Here is a 19,315-nt window from a genome sequence, read left to right as displayed (position 1 = left end):
GGAACTGGGGTACCTTATGCGAAATTTCTAAATAATCAATAAAAACATGAAGTCAAAAAAATCAGTGGATTAAAAAAGTAATTTCAAACAGACACTTCATCAAAAAAGGTACCCGTGATAAATAGGTGGGGAAAAGATGGTCTGGGGCTGGAGAGATGGCTCAGTGAGTAAAGACCTGGCCTAGCAAGTGTGAGGACCTGAGTTATGTCCCTGGCGCCCATGGGAAAGGCTGGCATCGTGGCTCATTCCCATAACCCCTGCTCTAGGAGTACTGCGTGACCTGGGTACCTGGGCGCCAGGGCGCCAGTGTAGCCAGGGGGAGACTGTAGAGAGAGACACCAACACCTCTGTCCCTACCCCATGCAGAAGTACTGACACACGTACCTGAGCACACATGTACACACATGATCCTCAGCATCGATGTGAGACAATAGCAGTGTGCTACCACCACACACACTTAGGAATGGTGGAGATCATCAGGCATGGTGTTGCACACCTTTAATGCCAGTGCTTGAGAGGCGGAGGTTGGGGGAATCTTTGAGAGCTTGAGAGGTCTGCCTGGTCTACATAGTAAGTTCCAGAACAGCCTGGGACTACTTAGAGAGACCCTGTCTGAAAAAGACAGAGACAGAGACAGAGACAGAGACAGAGAGACAGAGAGAGACAGAGAGACACAGAGAGACACAGAGAGACAGAGAGAGACACAGAGAGACACAGAGAGGCAGAGAGACACAGAGAGACACCGAGAGAGACAGAAAGACACAGAGAGACAGAGAGACAGAGAGACAGAGAGACACAGAGAAACAGAAAGACAGAGAGAGACACAGAGAGACAGAGAGAGAGAGAGAGAGAGAGAGAGAGAGAGACAGAGAGAGACAGAGTGGTGGGGGGATTGGGGCAGGAGAGGTGTCCTTTGTTGCTCTTGCTCTTATAGACAACTGGTGTTTGGTCCCAGCCCTTCAAAACCAGGCTGCTCACAGCTGCCTGTAACTTCAGCTGCAGGGAAGTTCTTCTGGCCTTGGTGAGCTCCTGCACCCATGTGTACATCTCCCTCTCTGCTCCCTCTGCCCACATATATATGTAACTAAAAAGAAAATCTTTTTAAAAATGTATACTCCAGCAGTTGAGACAGAAAGGGGGGTAATTCAAGATGAGCCTGGGCTACATGGCAAAATACTGTCTCAAACAAAACAATATGAAACATAACAAGAGTCAGGCAATCTAGGACTGGTCAGGATGTTTGGGGATGGTAACTCTGTATTTTCTATTCAAAATTTTCGCAAGTCTAAAATTGCTTTTAAAATATCTACTAATTAGAAATGACAATGAACTGGCTTGGTGGTGCTGAGATTGGAAGATCCCTTCAATTTCGAGGCCAGCCTGGGCTATATAGTGATATGAGGGCTATAGGGAACTTGTCAGAACAATGGAAAAACCAGGACAGAAAAACCAACCGCAAACAGCAACAAGAAGCAGCAGACCCACTCAGGAAGGCTTCCTGTGCCTCTTTGCTTGTGACCATGGTGACAGATGTTTAATGCAGTCACTGCTTTGGTTGACAATTTATTTGTTGGTTTGAGATAGACCCTCAAGTAGCTCACACTGGCCTTGAATTTGCTACATGTAGCCATTTGTCGTACTGAACTCCTTTAGTCTGGGCACTCAGGATGTAGAGGCAGTTGGACCTCTGTGCATTTGAGACAATCTGGTATACACAGTGAATTCCAGACCAGCCAGAGCTACATAGTAAGACCCTGTCTAAAATAAAAACAAAGCCGCAAACACCCAACCACCAAGACGGACGGGGTGGAATCTGGAATTATTTGTGATTTTTAGTTTGAGACAGGGTTTCTCTGTGTAGCCCTGACTGTCTTGGAACTCCCTTTGTAGACCAGACTGACCTCAAACTCAGAGATCTGCCTGCCTCTGCTTCCCTAGTGTGGGATTGACCGTAGGCACCACGGCTGCCTTGTTTATTGTCTTAACACATGTGAGTGGTCGTTTTGCCTGCATGTATGTCTGTGCACCACTTACGTGTCTGGGGCTCATGGACGCCAGAATCGGGCGTCAGATCCCCTGGAAGTGAATTACAGATGGGTGTGAGCCACTGTGCGTGCTGGGAATCAAGCCTGAGTTCTCTGCAAGAGCACTCAGTGTTCTTAATCATGGAGCCCTCTCTCCAGCCCCGAGAGTTAAATCTCTCTTGTCTCAGACTCATAGACCCATGAGAACCTCGCTGTGGCTTGCAGGAGCTGCCCAGCCTATTTTTCTAGCCAGACTCTATTCTTTTGGCTCTGGAGTTTTGGGCTGAGCTGGGTCCAGCATGTACATACACGGAGGCTCCTCCTGGCCATGTTTTGAATTGGCATAGCTTTGTCTAATGGGATGACCGGGCTAAAGAGATTAGCGACTGCATTATGGATCCCACTTTTAATCCGCACTTTTCGGACTGACTGTCCCTCCTTGGCTGGGAAGGACTCTGCAGAGAAGGTGGCCTAGACTAGCTCCGGCTACCGTTACTGAATTAACGGGGATCCCAGGCTAGGGAGGCCCCAGAATGGGCAACTCCCTGCAGCTTGGGCCCATGGTGCTCTTCCCAAGACCCTGAGTGGTCCAGCCCCTAAGCTCATTCGGGCTTGGAGTGGAAGCTGAACTAGGGGAGGCTGCTGAACCCCCTCGGTAAGCATGGCGCTGCTCAAAGTCAAGTTTGACCAGAAGAAGCGGGTCAAGTTGGCCCAGGGGCTATGGCTTATGAACTGGCTATCCGTGTTGGCCGGCATCGTCCTCTTCAGCCTGGGGCTGTTCCTGAAGATTGAACTCCGCAAGAGGAGTGACGTGATGGATAACTCCGAGAGCCACTTTGTGCCCAACTCCCTGATTGGGGTGGGGGTCCTGTCCTGTGTCTTCAACTCTCTGGCTGGGAAGATCTGCTATGACGCCCTGGACCCTGCCAAGTACGCCAAGTGGAAGCCCTGGCTGAAGCTGTACCTGGCCGTCTGCGTCTTCTTTAACGTCATCCTCTTCCTGGTGGCGCTCTGCTGCTTTCTGCTGCGAGGCTCCCTGGAGAGCACCCTGGCGTACGGGCTCAAGAACGGGATGAAGTACTATCGGGACACGGACACGCCAGGCCGGTGCTTCATGAAAAAGACCATCGACATGCTCCAGATCGAGTTCAAGTGCTGTGGGAACAACGGCTTCCGGGACTGGTTCGAGATTCAGTGGATCAGCAATCGCTATCTGGACTTTTCCTCCAAGGAGGTCAAAGAGTGAGTAGCCACCACTCCCACCCAGGTCGTCGATTTCCCCAGCCTACCCGGTCCCCTTCCCCCTGGATTGGGTACGGAGCGGGTATCTGTGTGAGGGGCATTACGCTGGACCAGGTGACATTGCGGGCAGCGTGGTCCATCTGGCCCTCAACGAGGGCAACCTCATCTGGTTCAGCTTACATAGACTTACATTTCCTGGTTTGCACCTCAGGTTCCCAAGCTTTTGGTGAGGCCAAAGGTTTCTACCCACCTTTCAAGGAAAGATACTGGGATGTGTAACCGGAGAGTGCTTTACTATGCCTGGTACACAGCAGGTGTTAGTTAAATGCCTGCTTATTCTGGTTTTTCTCTTCCTTTTTTTTTTGACTCAGGGTCATATGTAGTTTGGCTGCCTAGAATTCCTCATGTAGACTAGACTGGTCTTGAACTCCGAGGGATCCTTTTATTTCTGCCTTTCAAGTGCTGGGATTAAAGGCATGTGCCACCATGCCTGGCACGGTGGGTGTATACAGTGTGGCACAGCGTGTTCAGAGGGCAGGGGGCAGTGGTAGGGAGTTCGGTCTTTCTTGGCATGGTGGCCTCGTGGTACTTCCTCTCAGGTTGGCAGGCATGCACAGCATGGCAAAGCCCTTTTACCCACAGAGCTGTTTTGTTTGCTGGCATGGCACAGTTAACGTATTCCCAAGGTACCCTTGGTATGTGTGAAGATGAAGTGCTATGGTGGGGAGGTTTCAGGGAGAATCAACCTCAGTCTCAGCTCCTCCCCAGAGGATGCTCTCTAGGAGGGACACACTCTGTGACCTAACGAGGCTGACACCCCACGGCAGTGGTCCATCCAGGTTTTGTTTGTTTGTTTTTCCTTCCTTTGAGTAACTGGCAAACCCCGCGGGTCTTGAACTGACGGGCAGCCCAGCAGCAGGATGCACTTGAAGCCCAGAGGCTCCTGGGAGGCTGGCATCTAGCTTAGACAAGGCTTTGCTCCTTGGGTGGAGGGAAGCCAGTGAAGGTCACTGCTGGGATGTCATTTTCTCTGTGGAAGGAGATTAGAGCCACAAATCCCCAGGCAAGGAGAGGATTGTGACTAGCGATGCCCTTCCAGATGCTTGCTTCAGGGACAGGGCAGGAGGGTGGGATTTGCATAAGTTACCGAAGAGGAAGTGAAGCCAGGGACAAGTAGAACTCTTGGACATCAGAGAGGCCAGTGCTAAAGTGGATTCTGGATGATGGGAACCTTTTCTTTTTTCTCCTTTTCAAATTGACTGAGTTTCACATGTGTCTAATGTATTTTTTTTTTCTATTCTTTTTTTCGGAGCTGGGGACCGAACCCAGGGCCTTACACTTCCTAGGCAAGTGCTCTACCACTGAGCCAAATCCCCAACCCCATGTCTAATGTATTTTAATTCCATCCCATGCCCTTCTAACTCCCCGGCCCACCCTCCTTACTCCCTCCCAGTTTCAAGTTCTTTTTCTCTGTCTTTCTCTCTCTCTCTCTCTCTCTCTCTCTCTCTCTCTCTCTCTCTCTCTCTCCCTACCTCCTCCTCCCTCCCTCTCCCCCCCCCCAAATAGTTAGTGTTATCTGTATGTGCCTGAATGTCTGTCCCCGTTTGGGCGCCAGTTGCCCCATCCTACAGTGCAGTCGACCAGGGTCTGGGGTCCACCTAGGAGAGAATGGGGGACAAGAGACACAAAGAACAGACAGCAAGTCAAGAGGTCTGATCAAGCTGACAATTTTTAATTTTTCTCAGGCAGAAGATATACTGGTAGAAACAGGATGTGGGGAGGGGTTAGGTAACCACAAAGAAATGAGCCTGACTCAATGACCAGGATATTTGCTGGGTAAATTGGTCAGCGGGAGGAACAGTACAGGGTGGGTTGCTTAGTGACCTGACCACCAGTGCTAAGCAACCTGACAACAAGATTTATTCTATTTATTAAGTTCAAGCAGAACTGCAGGTGCAGGCTTAGGTATGGCTGCTTTGATCTAACATGGAGGTTGCTCCCAACATCATCTACTGAGCATGGATACAGTTTCTCAGGGCCCACATCCCTGAGGAAAATTGTTCCCTCCCCAACTCCCAGCAGCCATTAGTGGCCAATAACCCCTCAGTGATTGGGGTCCTGTCCGTACCCATGCTGGGACGTTTTCTGGCTTGATTTCTTGCAGGTCTCATGCATGCTCACAGTTCATAGATGCCATCGCTCTGCTGTGTCTGGAAAGCACAGGGTCTTACAGGCTTTCTGCTGCCTTCTCCTGGGACGATCCCTGAGCTTGGGGTGTGATAGAAATGTCCCGTTTAGGGCGGAGCATTCTGCAGTCGTACGTTTTCTGCACTTGGCCAGTCGTGAGCCTCTGTACTCACAGAGTCTACGGTCAGGAGCTGCCCTACTGGAGGTTGGGAGCCCTCATCGGCAGTGTAATAAGTCGTTAGGAGTTGGTTTAATGCTATGGTCACTTAGCAGAACAGCAGTAAGTTCTTCCCTTTCCCCACTCAGAGCTAGGGATCTACTTAACCTAGGGCCTTGGGCATGCTAAGCAACTGCTTTACCATTGATCCACCTTCTCAACAGCTGTCCTCCTGCCTGCTTCCCTCCCTCCCTCCATCTCTCCTCATCCCTCTCCCTTCTCCCCCACTCCTTCCTTCCCACTCTCTCCCCTCTCCCTTCTTCCTCCCTCCTTCCCTCTTCCCTCTTCCCCTGTCCCTTCCCCTCCTTCCCCTCTTCTTCCTTTCATAGAGGAGGCAGGAGCCGTCCCTTTCAGCCGTTGCTTCCCCCACTTCTCTCTGTCAGGGTCTTGTCTCCCCCTTAGAGCCTGTCTCTGAAGAACAATATGAAACTGTCTTTGTAATTGCAAATTCCTTTTGCTTTGAGAGTGGAGAAATGACTCAGGTCACTCTACTCTCAATGACCAGGGGACCCAAATTTCCAAGTGGACATTTAACTCTGTCAGAACTACTTCAGTGGGACTAGGAAGCTGACACTGGTGAAGGTTCTCGCTGCTGAGTCTGACAGTGTGACTTTGATGCCACAGGACGAGAGAACTCTCTCTAGCAAGTGTTCCCTGACCTCCTCACAAACGCTGTGGCATGCTTCGGCCCCCGCCACAATAAATAGTATGTTTTAAAAATCCTTTTAAATTTACCTCTGGGGGGGTTGGGGATTTGGCTCAGTGGCAGAGCGCTTACCTAGGAAGCGCAAGGTCCTGGGTTCGGTCCCCAGCCCCGAAAAAAAAAAAGAAAAAAAAATTTACCTCTGGGTACTATACCAACTCTCTGGGATGCAATTGAAAAGTTCCGTTGTCCTGGAGGAAAATTTTGCTACTGTACACACTGAAAATATGACTGACCACAGTAAGAGGCTTGACACTAGAAAGAGAAGCAGGCACATCTCTGAGGTCAAGGTCAGTTGGGTCTATAGAGCAAGCCTGACAGCCAGGGCTACATGGAGAAATCCTGTCTCTAAAAACGAAATAAATAGGGCTGGAGAGATGGCTCAGTGGTTAAGAGCACTGACTGCTCTTCCAGAAGTCCTGAGTTCAATTCCCAGCAACCACATGGTGGCTCACAACCATCTGTAATGGGATCCGATGCCCTCTTCTGGTGTGTCTGAAGATAGTGACAGTGTACTCACATACATAAAGTAAATAAATATTAAAAAAAACTAAATAAATAATTAGAAAAACATAGAAGAGATTCTGGACAGATTCTCGTCCACAGCTGACAGGAGTTTTACATCTTCTCCATTTTCATCTAGTATTGCTCACACTGTAATCACCACAGGTGACTACGGAATCCTGCGAGTACAGTCTGATCATGTGACTTGTGCATATCTTCACCATGACCTTTTTAAACTGCCACATACTATCCCCCTGAAGTACACACACACACACACACACACACACACACACACACACCACATATATACTCATACCACACACCACACACACATACATATACTCACACTACACACCACACACACACCACACATATCAGACACACACACACCACACACCACACACACCAGAGACACACACACACACCACAAATCACACACACACACCACACATATATACTCATACCACACACCACACACACATACATATACTCACACTACACACCATACACACACCACACATACCAGACACACACACACCACACACCACACACCACACACACCAGAGACACACACACCCCACAAATCACACACACACACCACAAATCACACATACACACACCACAAATCACACATACACACACCACAAATCACACATACACACACCACACACATATATACTCATACCACACACCACACACACATATATATACTCACACTACATACCACACACACACCACATATACCAGATACACACACACCACACACCACACACACCAGACACACACACACACACCACAAATCACACACATACACACATACTACAAACCAACACATAACACACATACCACACCCCCACACACACCACACCACACACACACACACATACACACCACACACACACATATACTCATACCACACACCACACACACATACATATACTCACACTATACACCACACACACCACACATACCAGACACACACACACCACACACACCAGACACACACACACACACCACAAATCACACACACACACACACCACACACACACATACACACCACACACACACATATACTCATACCACACACCACACACACATACATATACTCACACTATACACCACACACACCACACATACCAGACACACACACACCACACACACCAGACACACACACACACCACAAATCACACACACACACACACACACACCACACACACACATACACACCACACCACACACACACACACACACACACCACACATGCATACTACACATACACACACACTACAAACCACACACATAACACACACACCACACCCCCACCCCCACACCCCCCACACGCAGGTAGGCACATGAGTGTTCTCATTTCTGCTGTTGTAACATTGGAGCAGTCCTATCCCAGTCTTTTTTTCTCACTGCCCTTTGGCCAGATTTGGTTTTCCTTTGCACAAAGTTGGTCTTAGAGTGATTAAGAGTACAATCAGTCCTGAGTTCAAATCCCAGTAACCACAAGGTGGCTCAAAACCATCTGTAATGGGATCTGATGCCCTCTTCTGGTGTGTCTGAAGACAGTTACAATGTACTTATATACATAAATCTAATAAAACAACAACAACAAACAAACAAAAAACAAAAAAAGCCCTCTGGAACCAGGTGATAGCACACGCCTTTAATCCCAGCATTTAGGAGACAGAGGCAGGCAGCTCTCTGTGAATTTGAAGTCAGTCTGGGCTACTGAGCGAGTTCTAGGACAGGCAGAGCTACACAGAGAAACCTTGTCTTGAAAACAAAACAAAAAATAATCATACTAACAAAAAAAAAGGAAGAGGAAATTCTGACGTTTGTAAAGTTTATTTATTTGTATTTTGAGACCTCAAGTCCTGAGAAGTAGTCTGCATTTATTTTTTGGATTCTGGATTAGGGTAAGATTCTGACGGCAGGGACCAGGCTAGAAAAGTGTGTGTGTGTGTGTGTGTGTGTGTGTGTGTGTGTGTGTGTGTCTCACATGACCAGTCACAAAAAGCTTTAAAAAGAAATTTAAAATAACGTATTTATTTATTAAATTTTTTGTTTATTTACTGTGGTGCAAGAACCACAGTTCGTAGAGATCAGAGGACAACGTGAGTTTTGGTGCTTCTATGTCAGTAGAGAGCAAAGAGGTGCCCTCCCAAACCAGAACTACCCCCCTTAACCTTCCCTCCGTATCCAGGTTCTGCATGCAGCCCTGCAGGCTGTAACTGTGCCTTAGCATCCCTCCTCGGCCGGCCGGGGGTCCTGGATGGACCTGGAAGCAGGGACTTACTGCCTTTCACCACCTGACATCTGCAGAGGGAGGGGCCAAGGCCAGGAATGACCCCAGGTCTCAGGGACGCGTGTCTGTCCCCAGTCAGTACTTCTTTTCTCTCATTTTAGGACTGAGCCTCTTTCATCGGACTGGGGTGTTGGGTCCCGAAGAAGGACCCCCGATTTAGCACAGGGGAGGAAGGGCCAAGCTCCAGGTGGGACTTCCCTGGGCCCTCCCAGCACGCGCATGCTCGGCACAGCTCTGCCCTCATCCTGGAATCACCTTGTTTACTTAGGGCCTGCTTTCTTTCCGCCGGCAGATTAGGGCCCCACCCCCCTCCTAAGACAGGGCCAGGTCAGTGTGAGCTTCTTAGGGGTGAGCTGGCTATTTATAGCGGCGCAGTTCCCAGGTTATAAAAGTTCTCTGCTGTGGGGAGGGGGAAGGGTAGATTGTGGGGATGGGAGAGGGGGGGAGGGTCGGGTCGGGTCAGTGGGTCTCCAGCCTGTGCTCCGGGCTCCACCCCGCATCCAGGGCAGTCTCAAGGCAGCCCGCAGAGTCTCCTGGAGAAACGTGGGATTTAGTGGGTGACCTGCTATATCAATAGGGAAAGAGTGAGGTGGGATTCAGGCATCCAGCGATGTAATCCTACTCAAGGGGCAGAGGGACAGCTGGGAAGTCGGGGTCATCCCCTTGACCTCTGACCTTCGGTAACCCATCTAAACAGTGAGAATGGAAGAAACTGTGGTGGAGAGTTGCCCCGGGAGTCTGTTTAGAGAGGGGTGGGGGTATATAAGGGATTGGCGTCCTGCTCTCCCCCCTCCTCTCTGCTTGCTTTTTCACCCCACTTCCGGTGGTGAGGAGCTATAGAGGGAATTGAGGCTGTGCTGAGGGAGTCCCAGTCTGAAGGAGACCAGCAGGGTGTCTTGCTCCCTGAAGGTTAGGAAGGGGAGATGGGGAGTTGGGGACACTCAGGAGTCTCTGCTGGCCCAATGACCTCAGGCACACCTGTAGCATGTGTGAGGCAGGTGGGCAGGCTTTAGTCCATCTTGGGGGTACCTGGGGCGGGTGTAGGGACAAGGATGGAGCTAGGCAGTGGATCCTGAGGTGCAGGGTGAGTAAGAGGGTCATGTTTCTTTCTTACTTAACTGTCTCGAGGTAGCAGCCCCAGAGAAGTGGGCGTGGGCTGGAACTTGGTCGAATGTGTACCTAGCATGACGTGCCTTTGAGATCTATCTCCGTCTCCATGTATACGGGGTGTGGTGACGAATGCCTGTGCTCTTAGCACTTGTGGGGGTGAAGGCAGGAGGATAGGAAGTTCAAGTTCATCCTCAGTGACCAAGGAAGTTCAAGGCCAAGGTAGGAGAGAGACCCATGTGGTCTTAGATGAGACTGTCCTCCTCAGGGTCCCACTGGCTTCTCAATGGAATCATCTGGTGGGTTTTCAAGGTCCTCTTCAGAGGGCTTTAGGTGGAGAGGAGCCAAGATTTTCTGAAGGCTTGGCCAGAGGTGTTCCTTGTATGACCTGTGGGCTTCTGAGGTGACGGGCTCACAGCCATCCGACACATGTCCAGAAAGGATCAGCATCTCGGAACAAGTGGCACTGTAGTCTGTTCTCTGACAAACCCCGCCTGTGCCTGGGGATACTAGAAACGGCTTCTGGAGGGTCAAGGCAGGCTCCAGGACAGCCTGCGAAGTCAGCAGCACATCTGAGTGTGGGGCCCCTCAGCTTTGAATAAAGCCACTCGAGGGTCCTGGGTGCTCGGAGGGAAGAAACGTGTCAGAGACTAAGTTCTGCTCGGTGTGGCCAGGGTCACCGACCTTCGAGAGGGGAGGGGTGGAGGGAGATGGGAGCCTCTGCCGGCCTCAGCCTCAGGACTACTGAGGCTCATTTCAGATATCCTTGGGGTAGACTTGAGAGGCAGGTACAGGCTTCACCTCATCTTAAGGACACCGGAAGGCCCTGCCAACACCCCTCTAGCCTGCCTTCCTGCCCTGTCCCACTAGGGCACCGTCATCAGCATTGGCCTAGTACTGTATGGGCCACGCAGTGAACTCAAGCTTCAGGGACTTGGCAGAAGCCAGGCAAGATCTGGCTTATCTGCCGCGCGCGCACCAAGGCATCACCAGGGATCCTGATAGCCCCTTCCGAAGCCAAAGCTTAAGCAGCCCCAGCCTCCCACCGAGCATTGCGCCTGCGCATTCCTGCCTTGCAGAGACTCGTGCCCTGCAGGTGCCCTCAAAGGCCAAGAACAACAGTTACTAACTCACAAGTGACCCTGTCCCTGTGATGTCTGTCCTCCAGTCTGTTCATTTCCTAACCCGATGTGGGCTCCCAGTCCCCGGGATGGCTCTTGCTGGACCACTGTCTGGTGAGGCACCCTTTGCGCATGCGCTGACCCTTACTTTGTATTTCACGTGCGCCATGCTCTCTTCAAGCATTTGTACCTGTCTCTTCACATAATCCTCACGGCACAAGGAAGCCGAGGCAGTCCAGGGTTAAGGGATTTGTCTGGAGGGAAGAAGCTGGTCTGTACAGGACAAGAGTCAAAGCCAGTGGTTGGTCCTCTTTTACCCGTCCCATGCCTGTGCTACCTAGTGCCACCTATTAGGTAATGCACCCTGCCCATGAGTAATGTCAGGACTGAAGGACATGTGGACATACTGCGTAACCCACGCCACCGTAAGCAGCCTTCTTAGAGCCCTAACTTATCCCAGTGAGTGGGAAAGCAGCAGGCAGCTCATAGACATGGCCCACAGGTGGACCCTATGGCAAAGGCTCTTGGAAGGAGAGAAGTGTAAGTTCAGGTGAGTTGAAGGGAGCAAGTGGGATGCTTCAGCTCCTTCAAGTTGTCCTCTGACTTCTACATGGCATCAAGATACAGGCGTGTGCACACAGTAACAAATGTAAGAGACATTTACCTTCTGAAGTAAGACACTAATTGATTCTCTTAATGATGATGATGATGATGATGATGATGACGACGACGACGACGCTGATGATGATGATAATAATAATTCCATAAAACTCCGAGCTACTCATTCATCTACTTGGTCTGCAGAGATCAGAGCTTGGACTTATATGGTACAGGTTGTCTCTCCCATGGCTGGCTCCATAGATGACAGAGGTCTCTGAAGGGGTCACCCACAGACACAGGGCACTCATTTGGATTCACCGTCTATATTTCCCTTGAGGAAACCTATGGACCACGTGGGCCACCCCCACAGCAGCCACAGATGTTGCTCGATGAAATAAAAAATAAAAAAATTGCGGACACTCTTCATTGTTGGATGAGGAAAGATCTCTAAGGTTTAAGGCCAGCACGCAAGGCAGCTGTGTGGGCTTTCCAGTTATTAAAAACAATTAACTATAATCATCATCATCATCACCACCATCATCATCATCGTGAGTCTGTGGTGTGTGTCTGCAGGTGTGCATAATCTGCAACATGCCTCTGGAGGTCAGAAGACAACTTGTGGAAACTGGTTTTCCCTTTCTACCATATGGTCTTGGTGATCAGACGCAGGCCACAAAGCTCAGCCCCTTTACCCACTGAGCCATCTTGCCAGCCCAACGTGGGCTCTTTCAGATGAGGGCTCAGAGACAGTCTTTATTTTATATGTGTGTCTGAGGGTGTGTGGGCATTCATGCAAGAGAACACATGGGTGTGTGGGAAGTGTTGAGGACAACCTCAGGTGACCTCAGGGGCTGTCCCCCCCATCCTTCTCCTCCTCTTCTTCTTACAACAGAGTCTCTCCCTGGCCTGGAACTTGCCAAGTAGGCTATCCTAGCTAGCCGATGAGTTCCAGAAATCCATCTGTCTGAGTCCCTAAGCCACCATATCAGCAGACTGAAGTCCGCTCCACTCCTCCTGCTTGCACTGTCTAGCTCTTTACCAAGAGGGCTGTCTCCTTAGCTACTTTTATTTATGTATTTATCTCCGGAGACAACCTTTTGTAATCTGAGCTGGCCCTGAATGCACTGTGTAGCTGAGGATAGCTTTAAACTGATCAATCCTCCTGCCTCCACCTCCCTAGAGCTGGGAGTATAGGGTGCCCCACCACACCCAGCCAAGTACACACATCAATGCCTTCAGACACACCAGAAAAGGGCATCAGATCCCATTACAGATGGCTGTGAGCCACCATGTGGTTGCTGGGGATTTGAACTCATGACCTCTGGAAGAGCAGTCAGTGCTCTTCACCGCTGAGCCATCGCTCCGGGCCCCCATAAGTACACACATCTTAAGTATGCTGCTGGAAGAATTTTTGCCAAGCCCTGGTCAGGCAGCGTGAACAGTCTGTGGGGGTGGGAGGGACTTTTCACCGTAAAGATGCCTCTGAGGCTGTGGGTCACTGTGGGTCACTGTGGGTCACTGTGGGTCACTGTGGGTCACTGTGGAAGCATAGCAGACCCTAACGGAATATGAACGAATCCAGACGTGCAGAGTTGCTGGGAGTCTTTCCTGGCAGTGTAGAGAGTAGAGGACACAGCCTTGTCTTTCAAAGGGAGTAAGGGGATTCTGCTGCTACTGTGGAGTTTACAGGTGAGGCCTGTGCCTGTCCCCAGCCTCCACATACTGCCTCTGCACAGGCCCGGAGCCAGAGCAAGTGATCTGTGAAGGGGAGAGATGGTTGGTGAAGGGAGAGGGTTTAAATCCTGCTCCCGCCTTCTAGAACACCCGCTCCAGGAGGCTGGGATGGGTTCACTGTCCTATGTGTAGTTCCTAGCACAGAGGCTGGCATGTGGTGGACGTTCACGGGCAGTGCACAATGACAATTCAGGTTCTTGGTGCACGGGAGGACCTGCTGCTTGGTGAGTTGTCCCCGGAGGCTGAACCAGGCTGTTTCTCTTCCAGCCGCATCAAGAGTAATGTGGATGGGAGGTACCTGGTGGACGGCGTCCCCTTCAGCTGCTGCAACCCCAGCTCCCCGCGGCCCTGTATTCAGTACCAGCTCACCAACAACTCTGCGCACTACAGCTATGACCACCAGACCGAGGAGCTCAACCTCTGGCTGCGGGGTTGCAGGGCTGCCCTGCTGAATTACTACAGCAGCCTCATGAACTCCATGGGCGTTGTCACGCTTCTCATCTGGCTCTTTGAGGTAGGTCCACAGAGGACAGGGAAAGGGAGCCCGCCAAACTTGGGTTTAACATGGTGAGGCCAGACCTGGTGAGCAAACCTACAGGGTCTCATGCGATCTAGGCTGGCCTTAAGCTTGATACGTAGCCAAGGCTAGCCCTGAATTCCTTATCCTTCCAAGTGCCAGGAAACAGGTGTTCATCCCCATGCCTGGCATCTTTCTGTGGTTGAGACATACTCTCATTATGTTGCCCATGCTGCCCTCAAATTCACGATCTTCTGCCTCAGCATCCCCGGAAAGCTGGGACCACAGAAGTGCCATCGCGCCTGGCATCATTACTTACAAAAATACTTAGTTAAAAATCAACATAAAATTGACTTTTTTTCTTCCTTTATTTTTGAGATAGAGTCTTTCTATATATAGACCCGGCTATTCTGGAACTCTCCATGTAGACCAGGCTGGCCCCAAACCCACAGAGATCTGCCTGCCTCCACCTACTAAGCCCTGAGATTAAAGGCGTGCGCGAAACGAAGCCGTTTATTTTATCTATAGTGGCACGCATCCACCATTGAGCTAGTCCTAAAGCACTTCATTCACCCTCCCCAAGCAACTTTACACTCACTAAACAGCAACGCTCAGCACCCCAGCCCACGGCAGCTACCCATTTGCAACTGTGGCCGTGCCTGTACCTGTTCTGGACACCTGGTGTACATGAACCTTTCTGCCGCACGACCTCTTGCCTGGCTCTTCGCTTAGCCAGCACTTTGCCTGCTTGTTTCTGAGGCCTTGGATGATTACATTACCTGTTACATGGGACAGCGGCATTATCTCGGGACGACTGGGAGTCTCCGTGTGCAGTGATGGGTAGGTTGGGTCTTCAGGCAAGAGAGTCTGTAAGGATTTGTACTGTGGAAGAGTCTAGATGGTGTGTACCTTCTAGTCTTCCTTATGCCATCTGTAAGGCGCAGTTCCCTTTTCTGCAGTTTCGTGAAACTCAGCACCCCCCTCCCCTGTATCCATGATCTTTCCTTGTCCAAGTAATCCTTGGACGGAAATGCTAACGAGCGATGCTGGGAGCTGTTCTAGGTGCTGAACGGGCCACAAACTCGTCGAGGGTGACGACGAGAAAATCTATCCTCCAATACCAAAATGTAGCAAGACAGAAACATTAGCTGAGGCAGTTTCTTTCTATCAGAGAAGATTTCTTGGCTCTGTCTTGTCTCCCACGGACAAGGACAGGGCGTATCTACACATTTCTTCTAAGCCACCATAGGTGGCTGGACCGCATGCGAAAGCTTTTGATATCAAGGCAAAGGCAGCATGTCATGACCTTTTATTGGTTCCATGACACCTTGAGGCAGTCTTGGGAATGAGTGTCACCAGGGGAGCAGCTAAACACCAGCCTGGCAGTCACCACCCAAGATCCATGACAAGATGCCGGCCCCGTAAGACTGCCATGGAGCACCCCATCTCCTTCCAGCTCGCTGTTGTTGGAACCCAGCCCCCAGGGACCAGGTCACAGGGAACACCCCCAACTTCTAGAGACCAGAGCTGCCTCAGGCAGTAGACTGCTGGCGCTGAGGGCAACGTTGTAACCTTAGCCTTGACCTCTTGTGCATCCCAGTCCAGTCAGGAGATGATCAACCATAGTCAAAAGGGCAGACCACCACCAAGTGCGGAGTCCATAGTGCAGCAGGTTTCCTCCAGCTTTTCTTAGGAAACAGCCAGAAGCTGCACAGGAAACTTGAGCTTGCGTAGGGGGAAGCAGTGAATGGAATACAAAATGAAAGGAAAAAAATGGTACCTGCCGTGCCAATCGGCTGACAGGTCTACTGGCCTGTTGGGTGCACAAAAGGTGTGCTCTGCACATGCAGGTCCCACGCCATCCAGGGGGGCCACTTACATGCAGGCCGGTAGCCAATCCAGATGCTTTAGGACCCAGAGTCTGCACCGTGGCTGCTGGTGCCTGCATCCACTCATTACCACAGGGATAAGAGATCATCCCGCACCAGGGTGTGCAGAAGAGGAGATGAATTTTCATCTTCTCAGATCTATTTTATGTTAAGTGTCTCGTCTGCCTGTATGCGTGTGTATCACGAGCTCACCTGGTGTCAGTGGAGGTCAGCGGGGGGGGGGTCACATCCCAGGGAACCGGAGTGACAGGTGGTTCTGAACTGCCCTGTGGGTGCTGGGAACCGAACCTGCGTCCTGTGCGAGAGCAGGCGCTCTTGACTGCTGAGCCATCTCCCCGCCCCAGAAGTGACTCTTTTGTTGTTTTGAGACAGGATCTCTCTTCACAGTTCTGGCTGTCCTAGATCTCTATGTAGACCAGGCTGGCCTCAAACTCATAGAAATCTACCAGCCTCTGCCCCCTGAGTGCTGGGATTAAGGGCATGCACGCACTACCATGCTTGGCCTGGCAGTGAGTTTTAAAAAAGATTACATTTGTTTGTTTGTGTGTGTGTATACATGTTTGGGCATATGTGTGCCGTGGGACACTTGTGGAGGTCAGAGGACAACTTGCAGGAGTCAGCTGTCTCTTTCCACTATGGGGAAATCCAAAGTGGATTCTTGGCAGCAAGTCTCTACCCATCAAGCCGGAAGCCACCTTGCCAGCCCTGGAAGTGAGTGTGTGATCCCATCCAGTAAAGCGGCCAACCTTCTTACGGACAAAGAAATTCACTGTGACAGGGCGGGACACAGTGTGAAGGGCTGGTGTGTTCAGCCTGCTGTGGGGAAGGGCAGGAAGAAGGGGAGGGGTAGACACAGCACAGGTCACTTAGGGTTAACTCTGGATTCACAGGCAAGTCAGGAGCCATGATGATCTATGCAGAGAACATCAAATGTTCTGAACACCTTCAGGGGGCTGGAAGGGAGGCCAGGGTGCAACGGGTCGCAATGTGGATCAGTTCAAGTCCCACACCCAGGGAGCTGGGAGCTGCCCCGGCTCACATCGCCCTGACAGCCCCCCTACCTGTGCCCCACGTCTGTTCTAAGTCTCTGTTCTCCCCACCAGGTGAGCATCACTGCCGGACTCCGCTTCCTCCACACAGCGCTGGAGAGCGTGTCCAACCCGGAGGACCCTGAGTGTGAGAGCGAGGGCTGGTTGCTGGAGAATAGCGTGTCCGAGACCTGGAAGGCCTTTCTGGAGAGCTTTAAAAAACTGGGCAAGAGCAATCAGGTGGAGGCTGAAGCTGCAGACGCAGGCCAGGCCCCAGAGGCTGGCTGACGGCCTGGGGCGTCTCCCTTCCTCACCACTTAGTGGACTCCAGGGAATGTGGATACCCCTTGTCCAGCTGAAGGTCCAAATTTCCCAAGAAAGCTGGTCACCTACTGACTCTCCTTGACGTGGGCCTTGAAGTTCAGAGTCCTTAGGGCACACTATGCTACAAACATCGGTGAAATGGCTGCCTGCAAATGTGAGTGACTGAACACACTCCCAGTGGATGCCTGTCTCACAGGACTGGCTAGTCCAGGGCTCTGACCAAGTGTGAGCCCAGTTCTCCCATAGGTGACTGGCCACACCAAGGGCCTCCCCCTCCTTAGTAGTTAGTGTCTGCCTCTTTTAAGCTCTAAGTTTCTGCATCCCAACCATTATTTGACACATAAAATCAAGGTGAAAAAACAAAACCCTTCGGGCCATGTTGTCTCTTCCTTAATGGTAGGGTTAACTGCTGGTCACTGTTTGCTTAGCGGCACACAATGGGGGAGAAGCAGTTATGTTTTTATAAGAGTAATGGACTCCCCTAGAGGGTCATAGACACTCACAGATGGTGCAGGGATTGAACACTTTCCCTTACCAAAACCCATACCTGCCCCCGTCCCGGACCCTCAGTTACTCCAGCTGGCTTACCCAGCATCCCCTCCACTCACAAAGAGCTGGGTGAGTCACCGCTTGTGGCATGTCTGAGAAAGCCCCAGGTGAGTTTGTTGTCCTGTAGGAGAGAGACGAGATGATCAATTAACAGTCCACCACTTGGGACTCTTACCTCCTGGGTGGGCTTGGGGACATGGTCTCAGATGGCTTCAGCAGTCCTTGTGGACTGCACAGTCAGGAGGAGGGCAAGGACCTCTGGGAGCTTCTGTTTTCCCTCCCACAAAACACTATGGGGATGCTGCTGTACTGGGGAAGATTCTGGGAGACAGGCTATCTTTCCGAGCTAGCGCGTGTGGAAGCGGCGGTTTCTTCTGGGAATGACAGGCAAGCTCTTAGGGGAAGCAAAAGATGATTTTGGTGGCACCCAGACTAAGGTACCGAGATTACCACAGGGCTCAGCTGCTGCTGGCCTGTCCTGTGGCTCCAACTCTCTCAGGGGGGAAGACCAGACTAGAGACAACGGTATACCCAAGAAACTATGGCCCCAATGTTGTTTAGTATCCTGAGTCTCTCAGAGCAAGGAATGGCCCAGGTACACCAGGCATCTGTGGCGGGCACCTCAGGGTCCTGCCGTCACCTCTCAGGAGGGCTGAGACCGTGGCGAAAGGTACTCTAGACCCACTTCTAACTGTGCTGTCAACCATGTATTAAGAGATATTAAAACTATATTGTATGAAAATCACTTTTGTTACGTGACTGTCCATCTATTCAATAGTATACATCAGAGGACGTCCGATTCTAGCCAGTGCCTGTCTAAAAAGGCAGGAGCCAGGTCTGACAGTGCATGCCTCGCTGATCCCAGCATTTGGGAGGTGGAGGCCAGAGGACCAGTTCAATGTCATCTTCTACTACATAGTAAGTTCCAAAGCTAGCCTGGGCTATATGAGACCAATCTTATAAATAGGGTGGGGGTGGGGCTAGAGAGATGGCTTAGTGATTAAGGGTACACAGGTGCAGTTCTCAGTACCTAAAGGTGTATTTTTACAACAGCTTGTAACTCCAGCTCCAGGGACCCGATGCCTTCTTCTGGCCCCCATGGGCACCCCTACGTGTGGCACCCTCCCACTGATGCAGAAATAACTTCAAATAATCAAGTCTTAGCTGGGCAGGGATGGCACCCACTCTTAATCTCAGCACTCAAGAGGTAGAGGCAGGTCAATCCCTGCATTTGAGGCTAGCCTGGTCTACAGAGTGA

General features: G+C 51.0%; 1 protein-coding gene across 1 annotated transcript; it reads left to right on the top strand.

The window, feature by feature from the left end:
• The first annotated feature begins 2,564 nt into the window (after positions 1-2,564).
• Positions 2,565-17,869, top strand: Prph2 (peripherin 2). Its single transcript, NM_013021.2, has 3 exons — positions 2,565-3,266; positions 14,018-14,264; positions 17,260-17,869. Exons 1-3 carry the CDS (start codon positions 2,686-2,688, stop codon positions 17,470-17,472), a joined length of 1,041 nt encoding a protein of 346 aa, NP_037153.1. The 5' UTR covers positions 2,565-2,685; the 3' UTR covers positions 17,473-17,869.
• Positions 17,870-19,315: the final 1,446 nt, after the last annotated feature.

Source organism: Rattus norvegicus, chromosome 9 (assembly GCF_036323735.1).
Source record: "Rattus norvegicus strain BN/NHsdMcwi chromosome 9, GRCr8, whole genome shotgun sequence".
In the NCBI taxonomy this organism is placed as follows: Eukaryota; Metazoa; Chordata; class Mammalia; order Rodentia; family Muridae; genus Rattus; species Rattus norvegicus.
Note: the sequence above shows the minus strand (reverse complement) of the source record. Positions and strands in the feature narration are given on the sequence as shown.